The sequence below is a fragment of the Equus przewalskii genome, chromosome 22 (assembly GCF_037783145.1).
Source record: "Equus przewalskii isolate Varuska chromosome 22, EquPr2, whole genome shotgun sequence".
NCBI lineage: Eukaryota > Metazoa > Chordata > Mammalia > Perissodactyla > Equidae > Equus > Equus przewalskii.
In genome coordinates this window covers 51,459,202-51,486,056 of record NC_091852.1, presented here as the reverse complement: position 1 = coordinate 51,486,056, position 26,855 = coordinate 51,459,202, and the positions used below count along the sequence as shown (strand labels likewise).

The 26,855-nt window shown below is 48.6% G+C and overlaps 1 protein-coding gene across 1 annotated transcript in view; it reads right to left on the bottom strand.

Moving 5' to 3' along the window:
* Positions 1-20,077, bottom strand: part of SHC3 (SHC adaptor protein 3) — a 123,783-nt gene extending 103,706 nt beyond the window's left edge. Inside the window, exon 1 of the mRNA XM_008522579.2 lies at positions 19,352-20,077. Within this exon, the coding sequence (XP_008520801.2) occupies positions 19,352-19,807 (456 nt within the window). The 5' untranslated portion in view covers positions 19,808-20,077. The remainder of the gene's footprint in view (positions 1-19,351) is intronic.
* Positions 20,078-26,855: the final 6,778 nt, after the last annotated feature.

Genomic DNA, 26,855 nt, shown 5'->3' with positions numbered 1-26,855 from the left:
GTCGTTCATTTTCATTTCGTTATCTGAATATCGTCATTTCTACAAGGAGCTTTATTGCTTCAGAAATGAGATTTTATTGACATTTTAATGCCCGCTCTCTTTCACCTCATTTACGGAAATAATGAGAGTTGTAATAAGAAATGGCACGGCCTCTCCACCCGCTCCTGAGACCTGGCGCACTGGCACACGGGCCCCTGATGTCGAGAACACTTTCCTCCCCTCCTCATCTAGAGAATTGCTGCTCACACTCAGACCTCGGAGCCTGATGAAGTCAAGTCCCCACCTACTTCTGGTTCATTTCATTTAACACGGCTGCATTTTGTGTAATTATTTTTTATTGAGATATAATTCACATGCCCCAAAAAGTCATCCTTTTAAAGTGTACAATTCAGTCATTTTTAGCATAGTCACAATAGTGTACAACCATCACCACTATCTAATTCCAGAACATTTTCATCACCCCAAAGATAAGCCTGGATAGGGACCCAGCAGCAGTCACTCCCCACCCTCTCCCCGCCCCTGGCACCTGGCAGCCACTAGTCTACTTTCTGTCTCTATAGAGATGCCAACTCTGGACATTCTATGTAAATGGAATCATACAACACGTGCCCTTTTGTATCTGGCTTTTTTCACTTAGCACAGTGTTTTTCCAGGTTCATCCATGTTCTGGCGTTGGTCAGTACTTCACTCCTTTTTACAGCTGAATACTATTTCCTTATCCTGCCACTTTCTGTCTATCCATTCAGCAGTCAATGGACATCGAGTTGTTTCCACTTTTGTGCTACTGTGAAGACTGCTGCTGTGAACATTCATGGATGAGCTTGTGTGTGAACGTGTGTTTTTAGTTCTCTCAAGTATCTACCTAGGAGCAGAGCTGCTGAGTTATGGGGTAACGCTCTGTTTGACATTTTGAGGAACCAACACACCGTTTTCCAAAGCAGATGCAGCATTTTACATTCCCATCACCAATATATGAGTTCTAATTCCTCCACATCCTCACCAGCAGCACTTGCTACTGTCCATCTTTTTTTTAATTTTATCGAGGAAGATTAGCTCTGAGCTAACATCTGCTGCCAACCATCCTCTTTTTGCTGAGGAAGACTCGCCCTGAGCTAACATACATGCCCATCTTCCTCTGCTTTATATGTGGGACTCCTGCCACATCATGGCTTGACGAGCAGGGCAATGTCCGTACCCGGGATCCAAACCGGAGAATGCTGGACCGTCAAAGCAGAATGTGCAAACTTAGCCACTGCACCACAGGGCTGGCCCCTGTCCATCTTTTTTGTTTTGCTATCCTAGTGGGTAGGAAGTGGTGCTCACTGAGGTTTTGATTTGCATTCCCCTAATGACTAAAGATGTTGAGCATCTTTCCAAGGGATTGCTGGCCATCTGTATGTCTTTTTTGTAAAAATGTCTATTCAAAGCCTTTGCTCATTTTTTAATTGGTTTATTTTTCTTTTCATTGTTGAGTTGTAATACTTCTTTATATATTCTGAATGCCAGTCCCTTATCAGACAAACGATTTGCAAATATTTTCTTCCATTCTGTGGTCGTCTTTTCGCTTTCTTGATGGTGTCCTTTGAAGGACAAAAGTTTTCCCTTTGGATGAAGTTCAGTTTACCTATTTTTGTTTTGTTGCTTGTGCTTTTGGTGTCATAGCTAAGAAAACACTGCTTACTCCAAGGCCACAAAGATTTACTCCTGTGTGTTTTCTGTGAGTTTTATGCTTTTAGCTCTTACATTGGGTCTGTGATCCATTTTGGGTTAATTTTATCTATGGTGTGAGAAGGGGTCCAACTTCCTTCTTTTCTATGTGGATATTCAGTTGCCCCGGCACCGTCTGTTGAAAAGACAATTCTCCATTGAATGGTCTTGGCGCTCCTGACAAAAATCCAGTGACCCTAAACATGAGGCTTTATTTCTGGACTCTCAACTCTTTTCCATTGATCTGTATGTCTATACTTAGGCCAGTATCATACTGTTTTGAAATCAGAAAGTGTTGAGTCCTCTAACTTTGTTCTTCTTTATCAAGATTGTTTCGGCTATTCTGGGCACAGTGGCATTTTTAAATTATTTATTAATTATTTAATTAAGTCTCTATATGATTAGTGTGTTTGATTATTCAGTTAGTTTCTGACTTTTTCATCAGAACGTGCACTCCATGAGGGCAGAGACCACGGCTATTTTTTTATTCCCAATTGTATCCTCAGCACCTGTACAGGGCCTGACACGTTATATAAACTCATGCAATTTATTGAATAAATGAATAAATGATTGAATACTCAAGTTTTTGTAATGACGTATATTGGAAATAGCCTAAATGTTCAAAAATTTTAAAAATGTTTAAGTAGATTATAATACATTAATGGGATAGAATATTATGCAACCATTCAAAACCATGTATTTCAATAATATTTAATGATTTGGAGAATCATTGAGCCCAATCTCAACTTTGCATAAATGAAAATAAGGGCTGAAAAAAAACATGGAAATTTAATAGAGTTATCATGGAAGATTGTGATTTTAATTTTTTTAATGTTCTTCTCTACTCTCTACTTTTTCTGTCATTAGCGTGTATTGCTTTCATTAAAGAAAGCTGAACGTTATTGACTAAAAGCATCCATCCTCAGTAAGTTGTGCACAGCCTTCTGCATTTGCAGTAATGGTCTATTCTCTTCCTAGGATTTTGTTGTTGGTGGAGCCGACCCCCTGTGACTTGAGTAGATTCCGTTTCTATCAGGGGAGGTGGCCACACGTGATGAATGGTTCTCTGGGAAGCTGGGGTTAAGATGTGGGGTGTAAGTTGCACCGTGAACAGGCTCCTGCCCGAGCCTCGCTTCTGTTGGGGAATCGTCACCCAACCACCTGTGAGCACCCACGGCCCAGGGCGGGCTCTGAGCGCCACCTCTTCCCTCCAGATCCCTGGACTGCTCCTCTCCCCAGGGGTGACCAGGGGGCTTGAACGCAGCTAAGTGCCACCACCCATACCATCAAACAGAGTTCAAGTGGCATCAACTAATAGAATGTGTAGCAACTTGAACTTCAAGAAGAATTCTTTTCCAGAATTTTTAGGTTTGAAAAATCCTTCATGGATTGTAATTAGTCTTTGGGTGGTGAACATGACATCTACACAGAATTCTACACAGAATTCAAAATATATTATGACATACACCTGAAAGTTATACAACATTATAAGACAATGTTACTGCAATAAAATAAATAAATAAATAAAACTTTTTAAAAAACCCTTTAGAATTGCTCAAGTTAATTGTGGCCCAACCATCTTAGAGAGCCCACCACAAATGCCTGTGTTCGAGAGCACCAGCTCACAATGTCCACCCTCCACTTGCATCCACAGCGTACTTCGTCTGGTATTGCTATCAAACAATCTGAAGGGCCAGAATGACTTGACTTAGTGATGCTAAAGTTAAGATTATTTGTTAGGAACTTTACATACATTTGAGAGAAGGAAAACTCATGATTGCATCAACTGGTTAGCCTAATCTACTTTATACAGGATTTTGTATCATTGAAGTTATGTATTTATAAAATTTCCTCTAAAAATAGCCTTGAATTTATTGAAAAGTTACCATCCACACTAGAGGAATGGGCCATTCTTAACACTAATTTGCCAAATATAGTTAGTATTTTTTCATTTAAAAGGTCGTGGACAAAAACTAATCAAAGGTGGCAGAAGTCAGAACAGTGGGTCCCCTGGGAGGGTGCGGACCGGCTGGGGCAGGAGGAAGCCTAGTGAGACCTGGAAACATGCTTTAGATCTCGGTCAGGTGCTTGCATGAGTGTGGTGTGTGTGTGTGCTCCTTGAGGTGATGCACTCAACTCAAGGTTACATGACCTACAATGTACTCAATAAAAAGAATAAAAGATCATTGCTTTTAAGAGAGCCCTTGAAACTTTTATTTTTAGTGCTCATCTTTTTCTGATAACTAATGTATGTTCATTGTACAAAAATGTGGAAAATACAAGCATCAAAAAATTAATATCCTGTCTAATCAACCCACCAGAATAACTTGGCATTATGATAAATGTTGTTGGAAGCCCTATAACAGCTCAGCTTCTGTTTACTGGCTTATAGGGCAGCTGGCAAGCTCTTTATTAACACCAGTCAACTTCAACACAACTGAGGAAGATGCAGCCTTGTAGACACCACCCACCCCCGGTGATGGCTCTTTCCAACGGCCATGCAAATAGTCTGAAGAAGCTATGAAGCTGAGAACCCAAAATTGGGGCCAGGAAGAGCACACAGTCACGTCAGCTTTCATCTCATCGAGTCCCAACCTCATGTCCACCTTGGTGGTGACGAGGACGGCACGGCACCATCATGTCTTGTGGAACAGATTCACATGAGTTGGGAGGCTGAGCTCACACAGAGCTGGAGTCACAGTCTTGTGATATGACAGTACTCTCTCTTGAATAAAGAGAATGAATAATCAGCCTCTTTGACTGAAGACGGAGGCCGGCCCTGACTCATGGAACGTTAGAGAGGTGAGCTCTGGATTCAACAATGTGGCTGTGGGTGGCTCAAACAGCGACCATTCAGTAAGCGTCTGCCACCGGCCAGGCAGTGTGCCAATCCCCTACACTCTACTCCTCCTGCTGACCCTATAAAGACTTTGCTATTGTCACCCCTATTTTAGACAAGGGACTTGAGTCTCAGGTGCCTCCAGACGGCAGGCATTACTCTGGGGAGGGGAAGACTGAGAGTTAAGCAAAGTTGTCCATGTGTCCAGAGAACCCAGGGTCCCTGTTGTTGAGGGTGAAGCCTGACTCTTTCTGAGCCAGAAATGTGTTTCCAGTGTGGCAGGACACAAAGGGCATGTGAAGACAGGACACTGTAGGCCAGTCTCACAGGAACAAATAGGTGGGTATGGAAGGAGGTGCCACCCCACTTCCAATTCTTCGACCTCTTTTGTCAGATTTTTTTCAACTCCCATACAGTTAATTCAGAGAAAACATTAGCCATTTGGTTCTATCTGAGCCCAATGCTAAGTTTCCGTAGCTGGGCGACAATTCTCTTTTAATCTTTCATGTCACAGAGAAAATTGCATTAATACAAAAGCTATATGGGCTTTCATCAAAGAGCCAGGATGCCTTTGTAAATGTTAGCTGGTGGCGTGTGTCATCCATCTCATTTACGACGAGGAAGCTGAGTCAGAGAGAGGAAATATGACTGGGGTTTGGTTAAAAGTAAACCACAGCCACGCAATAGGCCACATCTGCTCTTCCAAGTCAAAAGAAAAGAGGGAAGAAACGGTCCAAAAATACATGCTGGTATTACAGCTAAAGCCACGTTCCAGCTACTGTGCGAAGGAGGCCACGTGCACCAGCCCTCTGACCCCACCCTGCCTCCTTCCACCTCTCCCCTCCTCACTCTGGCACTAAACCAGCTGCTGGGTCTTAGAAAAAAAGCATTCTCTCCCCTGGAGCACTGGTTTTCTTCACCCCCACCAAAAAATAATAAAAAAAGATTATTGGACGAGATGGCCCTGGTGGTCTGTTAGCTGCCCTCTGTGTCACCAACAGCCACATTCCTAGCCTGGTCAGCCTCTTCCTTCCTTCCTGGGGACCCACTGGGCCTGGGTCCCAGTCTCAACACTGGGTCTCCATATGCTTGGCCCGAACTGTATCTGGATGCCCTTGGCTGGAGCCTGCCTCACTCCTTCCCCTCAGAGAGCAGCCATCAGCCTGTGGTCTGGACTCAGAGACTGAGAAGAGGGCCACTGGCTCGGAGGCCTTGTCATGGCTACTTGTTGAGACAGCCCAGTTCCATTCCTGCTATTGGTGGTTTGCGTCTTCTCTCTTTTTATCTCTGTCGGTCTTGCTGGATTTACCTATCTTATTGATTTTTTTGAAAAAATCAGATTTTTTTCCTTGTTTTTTTTCCTATTGATTTTCTATTTTTGATTTTATTAATTTCTGGTGTTATTTCCTTCCTGCTGCTTGCTTTGGCTCTATCTTGTTCTTCTTTTTTGGTGTCTTCAGAAAGACACTCAGACTATTGGTTGGAGAACTTTTCTCTTTTCCAACGTCAGCATTCGATGCTGTAAATTTCCCTCTCAGTACTCTTCTAGCTGCATCCGACATATTTCAATATGTCGTAGTTTCATTTTCTTTCAGTTCTATGTATTTTTTTTATTTCCTTTCAACTTTCCCTTTGTCCCATGGGTTATTTATAGGCTTGTCGTTTACTTTCCAAGTGTTTGGAGATTTTCCTGTTGTCTTTCCTTGACTTCTAATTGATTTCACTATGGCAAGAGAATACACTCTGTATGATTTCAATTATTTTAAATTTGGTTGGACTTGTTTTATGGCTCGAGATGTCCATTTTGGCGGATGTTCCGCAGGCACTTGATAAGAATGCTCATTCTGCTATGGTTTCCTGGAGCACTCTATGTGTGTCTACTAAATCCTCTTGGTTGATAGTGTCATTCAGCTCGGATATTCTTGCTGATTTTCTGCATAGTATCCTACAAATTGCTCAGAGTGGGCTTTTGAAGTCTCCAACTATAATTGTGGACATATACAAACATTTCTGTATTTGTTCCTGTTACAAGAATGTGTTCATATTATACACACATTGCTGCATCATGCTTTTCTCGCCCAACAACGCCTTGTGAAAATCTTTTCCAGTCAATCATAACTGGACTCTAATTCACTGTTTTAAGTAGCTGCATATTATTGCATGGTGTGAAGGCACCAGGACTTATTCCACTGTTCTACTGTGGGACATCGTCTTTGTTTGATGGGAGGCATAATTCCCAGTGATGATCCCACTGGTCTTCTCAATTGCAATTCTGAGTTTCGATGACAGGCTGACGGTGGAAACTCACAGTAACCGAGTGGCCTGCAGTAGGCAGTGGGGGTGGGAGGGTGGGCAGGAGAGGTGAGTCTACATTGAGGCTTTTGACAAAAGGAAACGTGACTCTGAAAATCATTAATAACGCTGCTTGTAGATCGTAACAAACAAGGCATAAAGAAAGCCCAATCGTTCTTTCTTGGAAAGAGGAACAGCTGTATCATAAAGACGAATTTCTCTTAGTTGTGTGGGCCTATGAACTAAGGCCCAAATTATTCTTAGGATGGGACAAAACTCTAAAAATAGAATATATACCAACCCAAGCCAGAACTGCAATTCCACCAAATTCTCTACATGAGCGGAATCTCTTAAACGTAATTTACAAACTGGGCTGAAAAGAGAAAAGAGAATCCAGGATATTGTGAGATCAAGACCATTGACCGAGTGAGAAATGCTTAGCTTGGAGAGCAGAAGGCTGAAGGAAACGCACCCCCAGCTCCCTCAAGGACTGCCACCTGGCGAGAGGGAGATCAGTCCGCAGATGCCACCAGGTGGAGGGAGGTCATCGAGCACAGTCAAAGAAGGGCCCGCACTGGACTGTCCCCCAGTACATAGGGAGCGTTCAGACTCTAAGAAGCTACAGCCTGCGTAACTGACAAACGGCACCGACATCTAGGCTTCGCTCTGACCCTGCCAGTCTGCGAGCAGTCTCTTCGCATCCCCCGGGCAAACGCCACGCCCACGGCTGCCTCCACAGCACTTCCCACTCTGATTCTCCTGCCTTGAGCCGTCTCCACCCTCCACCTACTAGATCTGGACAGTCTTTCAGGACCCAGAAAAAACGCCACCCCTTCTGGGAAGCCTTTCCTGGTAACTCGAGCCCACTGCTGTCATTAGCCCATGCTCAACAGGAATTTTTTTCCTTTTTAAAATGGAGCAGCTTTGTCTGCTCAGCTGGATTGCAAGGTCCTTTTGGAAAACTGCCCCGCACCTCTTTCACAATCCACAATACCTTCCACTGGACAAGGCACGCAAGAGAGCCCTCAAAAAATGTTTGTGGATACATTCGTTTCCCCCATCCTGTTTCATAAATCCGTGCACTTCAATTAGTGGTGGGGGCACGTGGCAGTGCTCAGAAGATTTGCTTTCTGTTTGGAAACGTCCTGGTGGAATTTGGCTATACAATATTTTAACTTAATAACTATCACTCAGGGCTCTCATTAAAGTTGATTCTCTTACTGAAACCCTCCTGCAATTAGCTTTAAAGAGAAAGGGCAGAAAAAACAGAATGCATGGATCTACTAATAATGCTTCCCCTCGAACCGCCTGTAAAGACTTCGGGTGGGCTGGGTCCCTCATGCCAGTTCACAAAAAGAACAATTACCAAGAAATTTTTAAATAGAGCAGAGTTCAAAACGTGCCTCTCTGGAGTGACATTCTTAATCACCAATAGTACATAGATAGGCCCTTAGGTCACCCTCCTGATGGGTCTCTTTTGCTCTGTCACACTTCCCAGTGTCCTGCAGCTACCTCCGCTCCTCCACCTTTGCACGGTAAGTGTGCATCACAGGCTCTTTCCCCAGGGAAGTCTTGGAAGAGCCAGTTCACCGCCTTTCCCACAACTGATAACCTGACAGCACACATATGTGACCCCTCTTCTAGAGAATGATTGCATTGAAAGCAGGGCCCATTTAGTTCATCTTGGGATCTCAGGGGCCCAGTGGTAGGACCCGGGAAGTTCCCACTTAATTGGACTGAACTGATGAATACAGAGAAAGTCCACAGAGCTGTAGGGATCCATCATTGACTGTGCCCTCACGAGAGACGCAGGAGGGAACAGCTGCTGAGTCTTGAAAGTGAACAGAGTGTTATTCTAGGTCAAGGTGGGGTGGAGAAAAGGGGCCCAGAGGGAGAGAGTCGAGCTAAGGCCAGAGATGCAACTGATTTGGGGGAAACAAGTTGTTTCACGGGGCTGGAGTATCAGGGGTTAAGGAGGAGGAGAGGAAGCTCAGGAGAGAAACTGAAGCCAAACTATGAACATTCATATCTCATAATAAGGAGGCGGACTGAATTCTGTAGACAAAGGCAGCACAGAGAGCTTTTAATTAGGAAGGGGAGACACGTATTTTACAAAGATAAATGATTCACCACATTAACAGGAAAAAGGTGAAAAATACATATTTACCTCACTAGATACTGAAAAATCCATTACGAAAATTCAACAACCATTTCAGATTTTTTTAAAAAACAACTAAGGTTATAGGAGGTTTTTCTTAATTTGTAAAAGTCTATATAACAATACATGTCCTCGTTAATAAGCTGAGTACAGAAGGACTTACTTTGTAGCCAGGAATGAAAAAGTGAACTTCACCAACAGCATTAATCATTCTACTCAAGTTCCCACCAATGCAATAAGAAAAGAAAAGGATTAATATTACCTAAAATTTATTGTACACAGGCAAAAATATTTGCCCAAGTGGAAAGATGCATGCAGAAGAATGTTCATTATTTTAGCATCTGTGATAAACTGGAAACTATCTACATGCCTAACAACCGGCAACTGTTTGAACAAATTTTAGAACATCCACATTTTTGAGTACTAAGCAAGTGTCAAAAAGATTGAAGCAGATTTGCAGGTACTAATATTGAAAGATTTCCAAGGAATACTAAGTGAAAAGAACGTGTCACAGAACAATATATGTAGAATACTTAGCTTAAGGTAAGGGAAAGGAAGAAGAAAAGATAAAAGAAATGGAGAAAAAGACACGTAAGCGTGCATCTGGAAATATAAATAGCCAACAGTTGACGGTGATTATCTCTGAGAGGAAGAAAATTAGAAGTATTTGGGAAAGGAATGTAGGAAACTTTGTTTGAAACATTTTGGTGGACTATATCACATTTTTTATCAAATTTAAAAAGAAGAGTCTTTCCTGAAGCAAGCATCTGAAGACCAGCTAGTTTATTGCAATGATCACAGCTAGAAATGGAGAAGCTGTGAATCAGGACAAAAGGAAAAGAAAAGAAGAAAGACTGGAAACCCTGTTGAGTAGAAATAAGGGTTCAGTGATTGAACAGATGTAATGGGTTCAGGAAAGGTAGGTATTCAAGGACGGCACTCAGTCTGCAACTTGGGGAGTGGGTGAACAGTGACACCATTAACTAAGGAACAGAATGCAGGTCATGAATTCACTTTGAGACATGCTTCACTTAAGAGGCCCAGAAATAGTGGATGGACACAGTGCATGGACAATGAGCCGTATAGATCTGGACTCAGTGGACGCCACTGGCCTTTGGCCCATGGTGCTGGTCCAAGCCGTCATCATCCCTCCTAACTGTCTCCTAATTGCCTCTACTTCATTCCCCCTTTTCACACAGAAGATAGAATAATCTTTCAGCAAATCTTCAGTGGCTTCCCACTGTACCTGCCTGGCACTGGCCTCCCCCTCGGGACCCATCACCCTCCCCCTGACTCGACACATTCTAGCTACACTGGATATCCTCAGTTTCTATCTCCTCCTCCTAGAATGGGCCCCCCTGACACACTCAGCACCAACACAGCTGCACACACACTCCACCCACCTTCCTGGATCATTTCCACCCCCATCATTTAGGGCTCCATTTTGCTATCATCTCCTCGGAGAAGCCATCTTTGATTTCCACATCCCCACCACCAATGTGGTCCTCAGTATGTTCTCTCATCTGTCTCCTCCATTGGCATCAAAAGAGCAGGAAGCATGCCTTTTTAATCCACCTCTGCCTCCCAAGCCCTGGCACAGGCCTACCTCAGAATGGGAACTCATTATCAATGGGATGCAATAATGGGTTAGCATATTGATGGAGGAGTGAATTAATGATGGATAAACAGGGAGAGTAAGACTGTTCTCAGACAATCCAGGGAGAGGAAGAAGAAACGAGGGCCACGGGAGAACTGAAGAGGAAGACTCTCCATGGCAGACGCCGGGAGCCCAGGAGCCACGCTGCGGGCTGACAGCACCAGGTGCTGTGGGAGGGGGTCAAGTGGAGAAAGAAGTGAAAGGGGGGTTTTAGATTTTACAATTAGGGGATCACTAAAGACCCTCTTGCAGACACTGTCCGTGGATTGGGAGAAGCCGGTTGTCACATGTCGGCGTTAATAAGACGAGAGGAAGGGAATGAGGAAAGATGAGATTCGAGAGGAAAGAAGGGATGCTGGGGGTGGGGAGGGGAGAGTGCTGTTTTAGGGTGGAGGAGGCCGAAGGAGGATGTCTACAGAAATAAATTGTTATTGTAAACGTAATAAATACTCAAAAATAGACCCTTCCTAATTCTTTTATGACACTTTACCATGTCTACTCTCTTGGCGTTAAGACTCTTCAAAGCTGTGTTACTGCACACCCCCTCCCACCTCCAGCAGCACAGGGTGGTAGCTATTTACACCACAAAGATTGGCAAACACTGCAGATGGTGACTTTTTTGTCGGGAGAGCTAAGTGTTAACTGTTTACCAGCACACTCCTGCCCTGGGGTCTTACGCGAGTTGGTAAACTGCAGGAGGAAGAGAGCCTGCACGGTAGAAGGACAGGAGTCTGTGGGCAACCACGGAACGACAGAATCCTCCCTCTGGCCATCATTTGACAGATCTTATTTTCTTCTCTCACGTGAGTCAGTAAGTCACTCTGCAAACAAGGCTATTATCTATCATGGGAGTTGTTACTTCCAGTGGAAAACATCCCAGCTCAGTTCTTTAGGCAGCACAGCCACCACGCTTCACAAAGGACAATCGTTTAAAAAGCAGCGCCTCCAGCTCAGAGACCAGGAGGAGGGTCTGGAGGGGCCCTCAAGGGATGAGGTGGGCAGAACGAGCCCAGGGCGCCAAGGGTGCAGCCCCGTGTGTGGACCAACAGTTCTGGACCTGCCCCAGCTTCCTGCAGTCACATGGATGTGGATAGAGGAGAGAAGCTTCCAGAACGTGCTCTCAGCACGGGCTCGGGTGCCCACGGTGCCTCCTCGGATCCAGAGCCCTGGCCGGCTGGCCACCTGACGCCAGCTCTCCCACGCAGAGCCCCACTTCCTGCAGGGCCCGGCCCTGGCCGTTTCCACTTTCTGACCACACTTACTCTTGCTCTTTAACTTGTTCAAGGCCGACAAATAGGAGCATATTTCAAATACTTTAAAAAAAATACATGAGAGCAAATCTGAAATTGAGAACACTGCATCTATAAATTACTATTTTTGTTATTATTGTTTGCAAATTAGAAAAAAACACATCACATGGTTTCTCCATTTTAGTGGTGACACACCTTGCTCTAGAAACTTCTCTGTCCCCTTCTGGGGCCTCTGTACCACAGATGCATAAGACGCTGCATGGCCCCCAGTGATCCGGCTCCTACCTTGGTGATGACGTGAGATGTGACACCCGCTTTCCTCAAGGCACAGGAGGCCGTCGGAGCCTCCACTCTGAGCGAGTGTGCGAATCACAGCCACAAATGCTTGACAAGGCCTTGTAACAGATCTCTTTCCATACGCATGCACATCCTATCGGCTGTTTCTCTGGAGAACCAGAACCAATACGCTACTATTAAAAACAATTTGGGAGAACCCTTGCCGGTTGCTAAAGGAGGCCCCACCGGGCCGGGAGGCAGGGTGGTCCAGTGGTGCCTGAGCAGGGGAGGCTGAAAGGTGTGGCTTCCACCGTGTCACCTGAGGCTGCCATCAGAGGCATCTCCTGGAGCCAGGGGCCATCAGCTCTGAAGGAGAGATGGCAGAGGCTACCTCGCCTCCTCACAGCGCGGCCTCACGGACCACGGAGTCGAATGGAGGGACGACACGGTGTGCACACACAGTTCACCCGCAGGAGGGCCCTTCAGCGGGGCTGGCTCTTCCCCACGAAGACCACTCAGAACCGTCGTGCTGTCACTGTTTTATTCCAAGAGGTCACCACGTTCCGTGACTCCCTCTTTGGAGGAAAACACAAGGGGCCCGATAATACGGTGTTTCCACTGAAAACCAGGTTGGGGCCGGTTCTTTGTCAACAGACCGAGAACCCCCTTGTAATTTTTAAATTGTTTCTCAAACAGAAGGTTTCTATTTGGGCAAGTGGCATTAGAAATGTTTAATATTTCAAAGCAAAAAGCAATAGTATTGGCCACATCGTCCGTCGGTCCCTCTGGACGGCCAGACGGTCACATTTCCCAGGATTTGATGAAGTCGGGTTGGTCAGAGCATCTCAGCAGAGAGCACTGCTGGCATGAGGCTGGGCGAAGGCTGAGCCCCAGAGCGTGCGCAGGGGTCACACAAGTTTAAATTCTTAAAATCTGGAATGAAGGCTTCGCTGCTTTTTCTGCCATTCAGTAGACAGAAGACAGGAGCGGCTCCCCCGAGGGGCTTTCGCTTCAGGAAACAACACACTTCAGACGCCGCACTAGGACGGCTTCTAGTCTAACATAAGCAGCTCAGAACAATGAGCTCTTTGAATATTTTTTTCTCAGAAAGCCTTGGCTTTGAGTGGTTTCAGATAGTCCACCACTGCAGGGGTGTTAGAAGCCAGGGACACCAGCGACAAGGTGAGCCCCGCTCCCCCTCCTTGCTCTCTCATCTCTGTGGCTTCTTCCTCCGGCTTCCAGATTTCTCTACAGTTCCCTGCAGGCTCCCGGGATGATGGCTAGAACCCAGGTATCCACTGGAAAGTGGTGGAACTGGCCCGATCAGCCATGGAGCAGGCAAGGGAAGTCTGAGCCCAGAATCTGAGGGCCAAAGGCTCCACAGATGCACTGAGCTGCCGCTCTCTGCCCAGCCAAGAGCAGAGGCTGACCCCAGCCAGAGTGCCTTGCAGATGCGAGAAGATTCCAGCTCCCCAAGAAGAGCAGAAACTGGCCCTCTCCTTCCAGGCATGTCAGGGGCGCACGCAGCACCTGCTTGCCGACTCCTCACCAAGAGGAAGAGCAGGACCCTGCCTGAACCTTAGAAACTCAGCCTCTGGCCTGGCATCTCGCTGGGATCCAGGCGTACATGCGGAGACTCCCGGCCCCCCACCCCGAGTTTAACTAGCGCCATTCTGTTTATTTACGCTCAGGACTGCTCTGAAATTCTTAGATGGTCATCAGAGAAACATCACCAATCTTTGTACTGACGGGCGCAGACTGACATGCATCAGTGGGCCACTGTCACCACCCTGGTGCTGGGCAGGGTGAAACCAAATGGGGACAGAACCATTTACTTTTTTACTTCAACTGAAAATCAGTACTTACGATCTTGCAGGACCAAAAGCAAGTTGTAAGGTTTGTTATGTGGCCGCACACACACTCCATGCTCAACATCCATCCTGTTGTGAAGTTACACACACACACCATGGTCAACATCTGCCCTGTTGTGTGCTTACACACACACAGAAGATCAACACCCCTCCATTCAAAAGGCCAGTCCTATGCTTAACCTCTGTCCCTATGCCTCATGCACCACATATGGTAACTCTTTTCTGCTAAATTTCAAAAATCTTTTCTTGCCCTTAATCCAGGAAATAGGCACAACTGGTCATCTCGTTCCCAAACCGTCTTATTTCTGAATTAAATAATTCCATTTAACTTCATTTGTCCTTGGCTTTTTTCATTTAAAATGCTGAACCCTTGTCACACTTCCCTCTGAGCCCCGGCAAACTTTCTGGGTGGCTGTGTGGGGTCTGCTCCTGTGGCAGCCACCCCGCAGGCCCCTGACCAGGGTATGCACGCCCCAGACACTGTGTGCATCTCAAAGACCTCTTTCTTCCAGTCACACAAGGTATGGGAACAAGGCACTACCCCAGCCATGATGCCGCCACTTCCAACTGGGCCAGGCCCCCGGGTCACAGGAGCCCGGCCCAGCACAGCCTGAGCCTCTGTGTCCTGTAGCAGGCACAGAAAGGTCCAGAGAGGGGTTGCACCTCTGGAGCCCCACACTCTGAGGTGGCCGAGTGGTGCGCGGCTCTGGGTGTCCTGCTCCCACCTAGGCACCCCATACAAGGCCACGTTCCTGCTCTGGGGTACCACAACTAAGCAAGAGCTCCCGGCTTCCCACGCCCTTCAGGACGAGCCTGTTGGCTGGAACAGCCTCTTACAGGGTTTGGACGTTTTCTACCCCCAGTTTCCATCACCAGGACTTTGCTTAAATGGTATTTTTCACATATTCTTCAAAAATATAGCATATGCTCAAAGATAAAGCACAGTGAGGAGGCAGAGGAGAAAGAAGCCTACTTTCTACAGGATTGAAGTTTCATCAACAGCTTATTTTTCAGAATTATTTTCTCTTAAACATGAATATAAAAGAAACGAATGAGATAATCAGGTATTTCTGGACATACGACATTTGCTATTTTCTAACAAGAAAGAAAATAGCCCGCGTCCAAAGTCGTCACAGGTTGTCTGCTTGTGTGTGTATGTGGTGTGTGTGGCGTGCGTGTGCACACACATTTAACACATCTGCTCTACCTGCATCACATAAAAAAAGAGAAGACACACTTTCCAGATCAAATTAGTAATTTTGTCTATTAATCTCAAAAAATTTTCTTGAACTGTTTTTCAAGCCATTTGGACAATACTTACATGTAAGCTATCCATATTATGAGATTTTTTTCAACAATCATAAGAAAAAAATCAGCTTCACTCCACATCAATAATTAAAACAAATTTAATCTAGAATTAAAACAAAATTCAATCCGTCCCATCAGAATAATCCATCACAGCTCATCTTGAAATAACGTTGCTGAGGACTGAACAGTGTGACTTTCGCCCGTAGTTATCAAAGGGAAAAAGTGCTAAGAAAAAGAAATACAGATTAAGAATAAATTTTAGAGTAAGTGCAATTTATAAAGACCGTCTATAAAGAGCAATAGGATATTCATAAATAAAATGGGTAATTTATGCTGCCTAAATATCATCAGATTCACAAAGGAGAGAAACAGAATAATTTTTAAAGAATTCTTTTAAAAATAAGACTTCCTTCCAAAAGAAAAACAATCTAGCATGTCAGGAGATAATTCAGTAGTTTCTGATTGCTAAAATCTTCTGTAAATAGCTTGTAACTTAGATTGCAGTAAAGATACAACGCTCTGCAGACTGAGACATACGGGGGTCTGAGGGACGGTCCCCAGCATTTATGAACCATGTCACCTGCTCCCCCAGTGTTGATGGGGAGCGGTGAGCATCTGAAGGCACTCCTGTGCACTTGGGCCGCCTGTTCCTGCCATGGGCACTGGGTGGGCCCTAAACGTGGTCACTTCCTACCCTTTTTTGAGTCTGTGGTGTGACCTGCTGTAAGGAGGACCCCTTCTTTGGGACACCCCTGGGGCCAATGGCCAGCCCCCTGCAGCCCACACAATATCGCCTGCCATCAGGAGGGGTCAAGTCTGACCCTCAAGGCCATGCCGGACTTCGGACAGCACTTCGACTTCAGCCAGTGGCTGTCCTTAGGAACGGACCCCCAACTGTTCACATCTGTCTTTCCCTCCTGAAGTCATGGCTCTCTGCGCCTCTCAGCGGGCCACCTCATTGTGGCCTTTGGAACCCGCTGAGGACCAGCAGCAGCCCCCATGGGCACTCAGTGTCCTGGCCAGGTAGGGCTTTTGAGCAATATAACTTGAAGGTGGGCAGCGTGTAGTCAATACTTGTCTGCATTTCTATCGGCCTCTCGGCTCCAAGTTTAAGACAGTTTTAAAGTTGAATTGTAATGAAAACATTCACTGTTCCTAGCTGTTGGATTTTTCTTTTCTTTCCATCAAGGGCATATTTTCTTGTTCTTTCCCTTTTGTGTCACCAAAAGAAAAGAACAGGTGACAGGTATATTTGGAGGGTACAAAGGTGATGCCAGTGATGCCACCCCACATAAATACTACCCCAGAGGCTGCGGGCCCTGGAGCCCACCACGATGGCAAGACCTCACGCTGTTACTGGCAGCAGACCCGAGTGGAGGGCTGACTACGTATGCCCCGAGCTTTGAGCCCCAGTGTTGCTCAGGAACTTTCCCATTGTCCAATTTTACTTCCTCCATTAATTAAATCACAACCTGCTGTTCAAATAGTGTGATGTTTCCTAGATGATCAAAACCCACCAGACTTCTTTATTCTGCAGTTTCCACTTTCATGTAAGTAGATTAAGTTGAAACATTTGAGACTAGATTGAGAGTAGATTGAGTTGAAACATATGAAACATGAATATTGCACGCCACATCCTGACAGTGTCTGGAAGTAGGTATGTCTATGAGGGAGACATCTACAATTATACAGCATATGAATTTTCCAGGAAACTGGAAAACATTTGGGGATCTTCCTTAATTCAGAAATATTTTTAAATGAAAAGGAATAATAAGTTCTTTCCCAAACCTAAGGCTTTAGATTTTACGACTGATGGACAGAGAGATAATAAACATTGCCCCTTTCTATCTACCAGACATCTTTTAAAGCAAGGATACCAATAACGCCTTTCACAAATCAGCACACAATACCGAATTAAGATTATTTTTCAGTTTTGCGATTTTTCAAGAAAATAAGTTCATGGTTCTAAACTCAACATGGGTCATGTGGAAATGCACACCAACAGAGGGTCATATGATAATGGGAACCCTTCAGTGTCTTGTCTGTTTAGCCACATGAGTTCAAACTTCTCCCGAGAAGCCTGAGCTTATGTTCACATGACGCCACGTTCATGGGTGAGGATGGACCAGGCGACGGCCCCGAGCACTGATTAGCCACACTGTGCGTCCCTAGGTCACTGCCACCCTTTATTTGAGCCTCAGCAAACTAACCCTAAGACCCAGAAGGCTCTGGGCAGACCCAGCCCTCCACCTACTTGAGAACTGCTGCTGCTGGGTGGTCACGACCTGACTCAGGAGTGGCCCAGCAGTGTAGACTTGAGTCAGCCACGACACACAGTCAGCACTACGGCTGCCGCCGTTCGCCACAAAGCAAGAGCAGAGCCCGAAGCAAAGTGAATGATTTTTTTTAAGGGAAACTTTAAAGGCATAAATTTGAGAATTCTCCCTCCATTTGAAAACTACCCTCTACGTTCAATGTGACAGGTGTAAAAGCTTTATCAAGGTCTACTTGCCTATTTTAAGCGTAGGCTTTTTTTTTTTTTTTTGAGATAGTAATTATACTAACACACTAGAAGTAATAAACTCTGGTGTCACTTCTTCACCGCAAAGTTGTAGGGGCTTTCTCTTTTTTCTTCTTTGGCTCATGGTTATATAATTTAAAGAACGAACACAAGAAGAATATTCATTTTCTTTTATAATAAACTCAGTCAGATGTGCCTATTTTATGCTGACATTTATGATGTCCTTTTATAAACTACATTAACGTGTTTTCAGAAGCTAACATGAAGACTGCCTGAAAAAGCAGCCTCACGAGAAGAGGCCCCATTTTTAACACTGATGATCACATTCCTTTGTCAGCACTTTTTAGATAGTTAAAAATAATCCACAAAGTTAACTGTTTCCTTTAGTATTTTAGTTCCAAGATTACCAAGATGCAACATTTTGCCTGAGGATGTGGTCTGTCAAATTTTTAAACTGGATCTGTAGCCAATATATACAGACCAGGCTCTGGGCTGCCAGGCTTGTCAGTGTTGTTGGCAACACTGTGGGCAGGGAGTTTGTGCCTCATCTCTTTTTAAATAAAAAGCCAAGCCTTGGAATGACGGGATTGAAAACCTCCCCCGGAGCCTCCTCCCCAGCCTGGCAGACGTCTGCCCCACTGAGCGCAGTGCTGGCCGCCACTGCCCAACAGGCAGCAGGGTACAAGCAGGTGCAGGCCATTTGGACTTTGCTCAGTATTTGTTCTTTAAATATCATAAACTACTTGCATAAGGGAGGAATTTTATGGAGCACATTGGGCATGATTTTTTAATTCTTTGTGTTGGAGGAAACATCTCCTTTCCAGCCTGTGGCTCAGGGCCACGCACCTCAGGGCCCTTTAGCCTATTTAAATGGAAGATGACATTTCCTGGGGAAAACGGCCCGGAATTCTGCTGCTGCTGTAACCCACAGCTGGTAGGTATGGCACGAAGGGCAGACCCTGCAGACAGCCTTGCTGGGCAAGAAAGTGCAGCTTCTCTTCTATGAAGCAGGCGCCTGTGGCCTGCACTGCAGGGAGCTGGACCTTGCTGCTGTGGGGAAGGCAAGCGCCCACCTGGCGCCCGGGGCAAACCAAACAGAGGTGGTGACGCACCCGCATTTCTCCTCGCAGGGGCTGCCCAGGTCTTCCCAGTGCCTGCCCAGGGGAGGCCAAGTGCACAGTTGCCAGGCAGAGGGGCCTGCTCCTGGAGGGGCACTGGCAGGACACACAGCCAAGCAAGGTGGCAAAGCCATGCCAAAGGAGTGCAGCCAAGGGAAATCAGGACAGAGTGAGGTCACCGATTTCAAACCTTCTCCCAATGGATGCGCAACGGGCGCGTTGGCAGTGCCCTGTCCCCGCGGCCAGGCGAGCTGACTGCGAAGGAGTGCGCACCTCCTGGCCTCCAGGGCGACCCACCGTGGCGGACGCCCCTGCACCCGGGTTCCCCACCCGGCGGCCCGCGCCCGCACCCACCTTGACGACGTAGGTGACTCCGGCGCCCAGCACCTGGTCGCTGGCGTGCGGGGCGCGGGGCAGCGGCTCGTCGCCGGGCCGGCCCTTCCTGGCTGCGCGCATGGCCGGGGCGCGGGGGCCGGGGGGCGCGCTGCCGTCCGGGGCGGCCAGGCTGGGCGCGCTGCAGCTGCCCGAGAGCCGCGCGCCCGCCCGCTCCCTGGCCGCCGACAGGCCGCGGAGGCCCGAGCTGGAGAGTTTCAGGTGGGACACCTTGTGGAGCAGGTGGCCCAGGCTGCCCGGGCCATCGTCGGGCGCCCTGCGCAGCGCGTCTCCGGACACCAGGTAGGGGGCCGCCGCCGGGGCCGCGCGCGCCGCCGAGACCTTGCCGCCGCCGCTCACCGACAGGTTGTGCAGAAGGTCATCGACCGATGTCACCGAGTCATTCCTGAAGCGGTTGTACTTGGTGCGTGGAAGCATGCCCCTCCGTGGGCTCGCCGCATCCGCCCGGGCGCTGCAGGAGCCGGCCCCGGCGCGGGCTGCCGCGCATAGCAGGGGCCGCGGTCCCGGGCGGGACGCAGCGCCGGGACAGCCGGCGGGTGCGGGGCAGCGGCGCCGGCCGCCCACTGCTAACAGCCCGCGCCGCCGCGGCCACGCAGCCCCGGGCCCGGGCTCGGCTGCTGAGGGCGGCGCGGTAGCTTTGCAAAAGTCATAGTTTCCTCTGATGAGCGCCCAGCTGCTCGGGGCTGCTCACAGCAAAAGCATGACTCACTCCGAGAGGAGACCCTTCTCAACAAAGGCTCGGTGAGCGCTGCAAATCACTTCCTGTAGCAAAAAAAAAAAAAAAAAGAGGAAAAAAAAACCACATACACCCACTGACAGCACACAGGAACCAATCAGTTCTCAAATTTCCTTCTTCTACCTTCCCAGATATTTTCTTCCAACCTTTGGTTTTTCACCTCCCCTTCCCCCACACACGCAGCCTTTGTGCCAGGGAGAATCCAGTCCCTTCAGATGAGCAGGTGAACTTTCTGAAACCCGACATTCTGAGCTGGGGGTTTCTCTTCCCTGTGCAGCCCATCAGTGGGAGGCCCAAAGTATCTGACAGTGATGCGTTAAAATGTGACGAAGCCTTTTTAAGAATAAAATCTTCAGCAGATCCGCATGAATTCTGATTTGGAAGCGGCAGGAATTGCTAAATAGCAAAGAAAAAAAGGAATTATTCACTCCCAGGTGAACATGAAATACTAATTTCCTGGGTTTTTCTTTTTTCTTTTCACATCAACTGAGCAGCCATGACAAGTGTCTTTGTGGCAGCGCAGTTCCTCCAAAAAAAAAAAAAAAATCTGCATATGAACTTCTGCACAGAGCCGATGAGGGCATCCTCCCTCGCTAATTTACAGCAGCCTTTCTCAGTCAGGGTTCAGTCGAATACGACTTCCAAAAAAGAAGAAGAGAGCTTCTGTGATGGATGGCACCAGGCTCCAGAAATCTATCCGAAAAAAGGAGCTGCGCTCGAAGCTTTCTTCCAACTGAATGTGTTCCAGCTCTGGAAAAAAGCCTAAGAAACGCTACCCATGCATTTCAATGTCCCTTCAGTCGCTGCTTGCAACCCCACAGTAAGAATGAAGAAAATGCAGCTGCTCTGGTCACGCATCAAATCCGCAGGAAAGACGCTTTCTTTTCAGGAGACAGACGGGCTGTGAGTGAAACGCACAGGCCTCCTTCCTCCCGACGGAAGAACAGGCCACTGGTGGCCCCCAGAAGGTCTGCGGACACTCAACCCCAATGGCCCCCGGTCGCCGTGGGCTCTGTTCTTCTGCGTCATGCATTGAGATGACCTGCCCGACAGACACCAGGATAGGCTCCCCTCCAAGTTCCCCGGCTGCTTCTGCGCAAGCAAATGCGTTTACCTCTAGCCCATTATCAGGCCGCCCTGAGTCTTCTGACACCCACAGCTAGACGTGTGACCCATGAGGTACCGAGGCTTGACGAGCTTAGGGAGCAGGTGTGGCGAGGCCCACTCTCGGCAGGCTGCCGGGGAGGCCAGCTGCCGGCACGCAGGAGGCGAGGAGCAGCGGCTCCCCTCCCAGGGCCGCAGGCCTAGCAGAGCGGCCGCGTGGCTCTCAGTTTTTCCCTTCCCCTTGCTTGCATAGCAACAGCAAATGCACGCCCCACAGATGGTTGTGACGGTTGTCAAGGCCCCCCCAAATCTAAAGCAAAAATGTCTTATCATTCCCAAACCGTGGTCCTCATTAGAAGCAGACAAAAACAGCAAATGTGAATGAAATGCTGTTTGTGTGAATGAAAGGGCTAGCGAGCGAGCCAGCGTTTCTGTGAATGAAGCGGGGCCTTGCGGCCGCGCCAAGCAATCCCCTGGTTCCAGCGGCCTCAGCCAATGAGCAGCCGCCCCGATGACTCATTCAACAAAGGCTTGCTCAATAGTGGAAGATTCCATTTCAATCAAAGGCGGGATCTTTCATCCAACGGCAGTGTGGGAAAAAGAAAAAGGAAAAAACGCCAGGCTGATCACAAAGATGCAGGACGGAAGGGGACCACTGCCATGGAGAGAAGAAAAACTAAATTTTCAAGGGAATTCGAGAACCGTTGGTCAGGTCCGAACGTGCACAGGATTGCCCCCTTGGAGGTGAGCTGTGCCCCCAAACTTTCATTCAGCCGTTCATTTACATCAAGGAGCAACCGTGAATGTGCCGTTCGGTTCAGCACTTATTATGAATGTACAGCGAATGCATTCAAAACCTGGGGCCTCGCCCTCGATTCTTTTTGTGAAAGGAACACAGAGCACGCGGCACGCTCTGAATCTCTAAGGAGAAAGAAACCCACAGCTACACAGTTAACCCCTTAACCGACGGAGGGCTCCTGTTTCTTTTACAGTGAAAAGGCAAATGGAGAGAGATTGGCTTTTCAAAATATAAATAGCAATATAAATGTACTATATGTCAGAAGATACATAACCAAAGAGAGTGATTAATATTCCAAGAACACGATAGAAAAGCTTACTTATCGGGACGATGGGATCATCATTTTGGAAGGTAGGAGAAAAGCGGAAGGAACCCCCCTCCGAAGGCTCCCCAGGACCAGAATAGAAGCTGCAAGCCCAGCCGGCATCCCCCGCCCCGCCCTCCCGGGAGAGCCCCCGGGCCCCTCGGGGCTTTACTGCTTATTTTAGACACTGTCCCCAAAGCCTGAGTAGCTGGTTTATCAGACTGCGACAACGCAGAGGTGGATGGCAGAGGGAATTTTCATGGTCTGGCAACACAGGAAAACAGACAAAAGGAAGCCATTATAAATAGAGCCCTGAGATTCGAGAAAGGCAGGCAGCCAGGGGTCGTGGACGGTAGTCTTTCCAGAATATTGTGGGTTTTCTTTTTAAATCTATTAATTTAAAAGAGTATTAGTTTTCTATTGCTGCTGTAACCACAAAATCAGTGGTTTAAAACGAGAGAAATTTACTCTCTCCAATGCTGTAGGTCACAGAAACCGGTGGCATGTGGATACAGTGGAGGAGGTGCACGGGGGCTCCTTCTGGGGGTCTACAGGAGAATCCCTATCCTGGCCTCTTCCTGCTTCCGGAGGCCGCCCACGCGCTCGGGGGGGGGGGGGGGGGCGGGGGGAGTGGCTTTGCCCCGTAGAAGGTTTCCTTCTAGCAAAAGAGGCAGAAAATACAAAGTTAATATTATAGCCTGTATGCTACACCAATTTTTAAATACGTGTGACACAAAAGCTATGCCAAGGGAGTGTGCTGAGCTTGGCCCAAGGATGTCGGGGTGACTTCAGTGGGGAGATGGCCCCCCAGCAGAGTTTGGAGGGGTTGCTGGGGTCTTCCAGGTAGATGAGGGGAAAAGACACCTCAGGAGGAGATGCTGTGTGGGGAGCAGCTCAGGGCCTGAGCCACTCAGTGCTTCCAGAATCCATGTAGCTTGCTTGGGTTGCAGGAGAGTGTCACTTCCAGAGGTTAAGAGTGCCCAGCCTGGAGGGTCTAGGAATAAACCAAACTCCCTCTCGAGATGCCACAGGGGGTGGTGGGGGGAGGGGTCCTGCAGGGGCTCGAGAGGGGTGGGGAAGTCAGGTTCACATTTTGTGTGGACGTGGGGCGGCTCTGGGGGGTTGAGAGAGGAAGAGGTCACAGTACAGGTGAGAACTGATGGGGTCGTGAAGGCAGGCAAGGGGGCTGGAGGAAAAGGAAGGGTGGGTTCAGGAAGCACTGAGAAGGCGAGCTGACCTGGATGACAGATGGATGGGGCAGTGGAGAGGGGGGCTTTTCTGGAGGCAGAACTCAGAAGGAGTTTGGGGTGCAAGATGCTTGTTAGGGGCCAACCTCTGTGGAAAGCTGAGGGAGGCTGCAGGATGGCCAGAGGGGAGAAGTGGGACTGTGTGAAGCCTCACACACCCCAGCCTGGGGGGAGCCCCCCTTCAGTGTCCCCCTTGTTCCCTCGTCCCTCTCTCCTCACTCTCTCAGCTGCCCCAGAAGCATGGCCTCCAGCCAAGCAGCCCCTGCAGCTCAGCCAAAGGAGTGGGCCATGGAGAGGGCCTGCAGCCGCACTCCGCAGGGGCAGGAGGCCTCTGTGGAGGAGCTCAGGCAGGGCCCTCTGCATCTCCCGCGTAGAGGGGTGCAGAGCAAAGGCCCTCTTCTGACTTGGACGGTGAGGCTGAGTGAGTCTCATCCGTCAGGATGAGGAGCATAGGTGGCCGGAGGGGAGAGGAGGGTTCTGAAGGCAGGTGAGCGCTGGCACATCCACGGAGAGCTGTCCAGTGCTGAGGGGCAGGCAGGGCTGGAGTTTGGAACCTGAAAGTCATCGGGTGCCTGTGACGTTGAGCCATTCAGTGGCTGGTGCACACTTAGGAAGGAAGAGCCAGCAACAGGGACGGATCCCTAGGACACGCCAGACCTCCCAGACGGGAGCTAAGAAGAGCTGGTCAGGAGTGGGAGGACACATACGGAAACCTGGTCTGGTGGATGCCGTGTGTCTTAGTCAGCTCAGGCAGCTTTAACACGACACCACAATGGGCAGCTTTAACAACAGACAACTATTTCTCACAGTGCTGGAGACTGGAAGTCCTTGATCAAGGCTCCAGAAGATTTGATGTCTGGTGAGAACTGACTTCCTAGTTCATGGATGTGGCCTCACATGGTTGAAGGAGTGGGGAGCTCTCTGGGGTCCCTTTTATAAGGGTCTTAATCCCATTTATGAATGCTCATCTTCATGACCTGCTCACCTCCTAAAGGACCCCCCTCCAAATACCAACACATTGGGGGTTAGGTTTCAGCATAAGAATTTTGGGGGACAAACGTTTGTTTCAAGAGAAAGTCAGTGACAGTTAACAAGGGCAGTGGTGGCAATCATAATACTTTGATTGACCATCTTCATGTGCCAAACAATGCACACCCATCATTCCCGCAGATCCCATGACCTGGGAGATGGAGTTTACAGCCCGTTCTGCCCAGAAAGAAACCAAGGATCAGAGGGCTTACAAAAGGTGCCAGGGCCACACAGGGTTAGTAACTGGCTGGGCTGTCTGACTCCGAATCCACGTTTATGACCACGGCATCACCCAGCTCAGAGAGCTTAAGTCAGGAACACACTGAGAATCACCTTTGGAGGCGGTGATTATCCATCACTACACCTTAGCAGCGAGAATGGAGAGGGAACCACTTAGGTCACAGGATGGCCTCAACCAAATGAGAAAATGGATGAAAAAGTCATGCTTTCCAGAAGTTGGAATGAAATGAAAGAGAAGATGCAGGGTGATGGCTGGAAGCACAGCACAGGAGAGAGCAGGTGATGGAAGGCGAGGGTGTTTAGGGTAAGACGGAGAACAGAACGGGAGAAACAGAGATCCAGGAAAGAGGGAGGGTCGAGTATGGGTGGAGCTACTGCCCTGGAGCGAGGTGGAGACAGGGAGGAATTGGGGAGCAGATCATTTGGGGTTGGACAGGAAACAGGCGGTTCCAGGAAAGAGACCTTAATGAACAAACACGTTCAGAGATGGGGTTAAGGGATTCCAAAGGCTGGTGACACACAGGGATTCCTAACAGCCAGAAGCCATTCCCACACTTAGGGCTGAAGGCAGTTGAATCTGGGGAGCCGGTGGAATTCCAGCTGGAGTCTTGGAATGGGGGCTGCCAGGGACAGCTGTAGTCTGGGAGGAACAAAGTTGCTGACAGAGAAGTAGAACCAGTGATGAAGAGGGAAAGGGAAGAAATACCCCAGCTTCTCTCTCCCCGCTCTCTGATCTCCTACTTGTGCCTCCCATGGGCCAAACCGATGGGAAGCCAGAGGTCCAGGGAGCCTGGTGATGAGGAGGGAGGGGGCAGCCTCCCAGGCACAGAGCCGGTTGGGCAAGGTTGTGCTTAAAAAGTGAGAGGGGTCCACTTAAGTAAGGAATTTGAGTTGAGGGGGAATGTTTAGAATGCCTGCCAAGGGGAAAAGAGGATGCTGCTGACGAGCAAGGAAGTGCAAAGGCATTGGCATTATGAACCCACCACGACTCTGTGCGGCCCTGGAGAGCACAGGTGTGTTTCTCTAAGAGTGTTCATCAGACTACTTATGAGCTGGCGGAAAGTGAATTATTAGGTGGAGGGTTCATGGGAGGCTGCAGGCAGGGGAGGGAAGAGGAGAAGGGGCCCAACAGGAGCAGGTGATGGGCTGTGGGGAGAGGAACGGCAGAGATGGAAGTGGCTGCTGAAGGAGGATCAGATGTGGGCGTGGAGGTCTTGAGGTCCTGGGGAGGTGGCAGCCTGAATCGTTTGGGATGCACATTCAAGGGAAATGGCAGGGAAGGCCCCTGATGGTGTCCCCGAGGCATAGGTGGGGAGGGGGGCCTCAGTTTCACTGAAGCCAGAGATTGGGTCATCCTAGCAGGAGGCTGGGGATGGAAGGGAGCTCATTAGCCACGACAACGTGGGAAGGAGTGAGCTAGCCGGGCATAGAAAAAGAGAGAATGAGAGCACAGGACATTTAGAAGGGAAGAAACAGGAGCCACACCCTACAGCTGATGTGGAGAGAGAGGTGAGTGCCAACCATGGGGGAGGCTCCCGAGACCAAGGACGTCCACCTCGGGTGTGCACCGCCCACCTCCTGGGTGCAGTAATATCTGTGGTATAAAGAATACTTTGTAACAGGTCCCCCGACGGTGGGAAGCCTGGGTGCTGAAACTGCGCGTGCGCCAACAGTTCAGCACCGAGGACAGTTCCCGGGAACCTCGGCCCTAGACCAGGCTCCTGTCCCCAGAGGCACCCTTGAGCCTTGGCGAGCTCCAGGGAAAGGTCCCGGCCCCTGCGCCTCTCCACGAGTGCTGCGTCTGTTTATTTCCAAGGTTTAAGTATTGTCCCTACCTCCAGGCAGCTGCGGCCTCGCAGGCCCACTTGAGCGACAGGATGGGGTCATTAGCCTGGAGTCCTCAGTGGGGGCCACTGGGCAGCTCCTCCCTGGGCCGGGCCCTGAGCTGATCTTCTCGCAGGCCTGTCCGATCCTTATGACCCCACTCTACAGATGAGTACACCAAG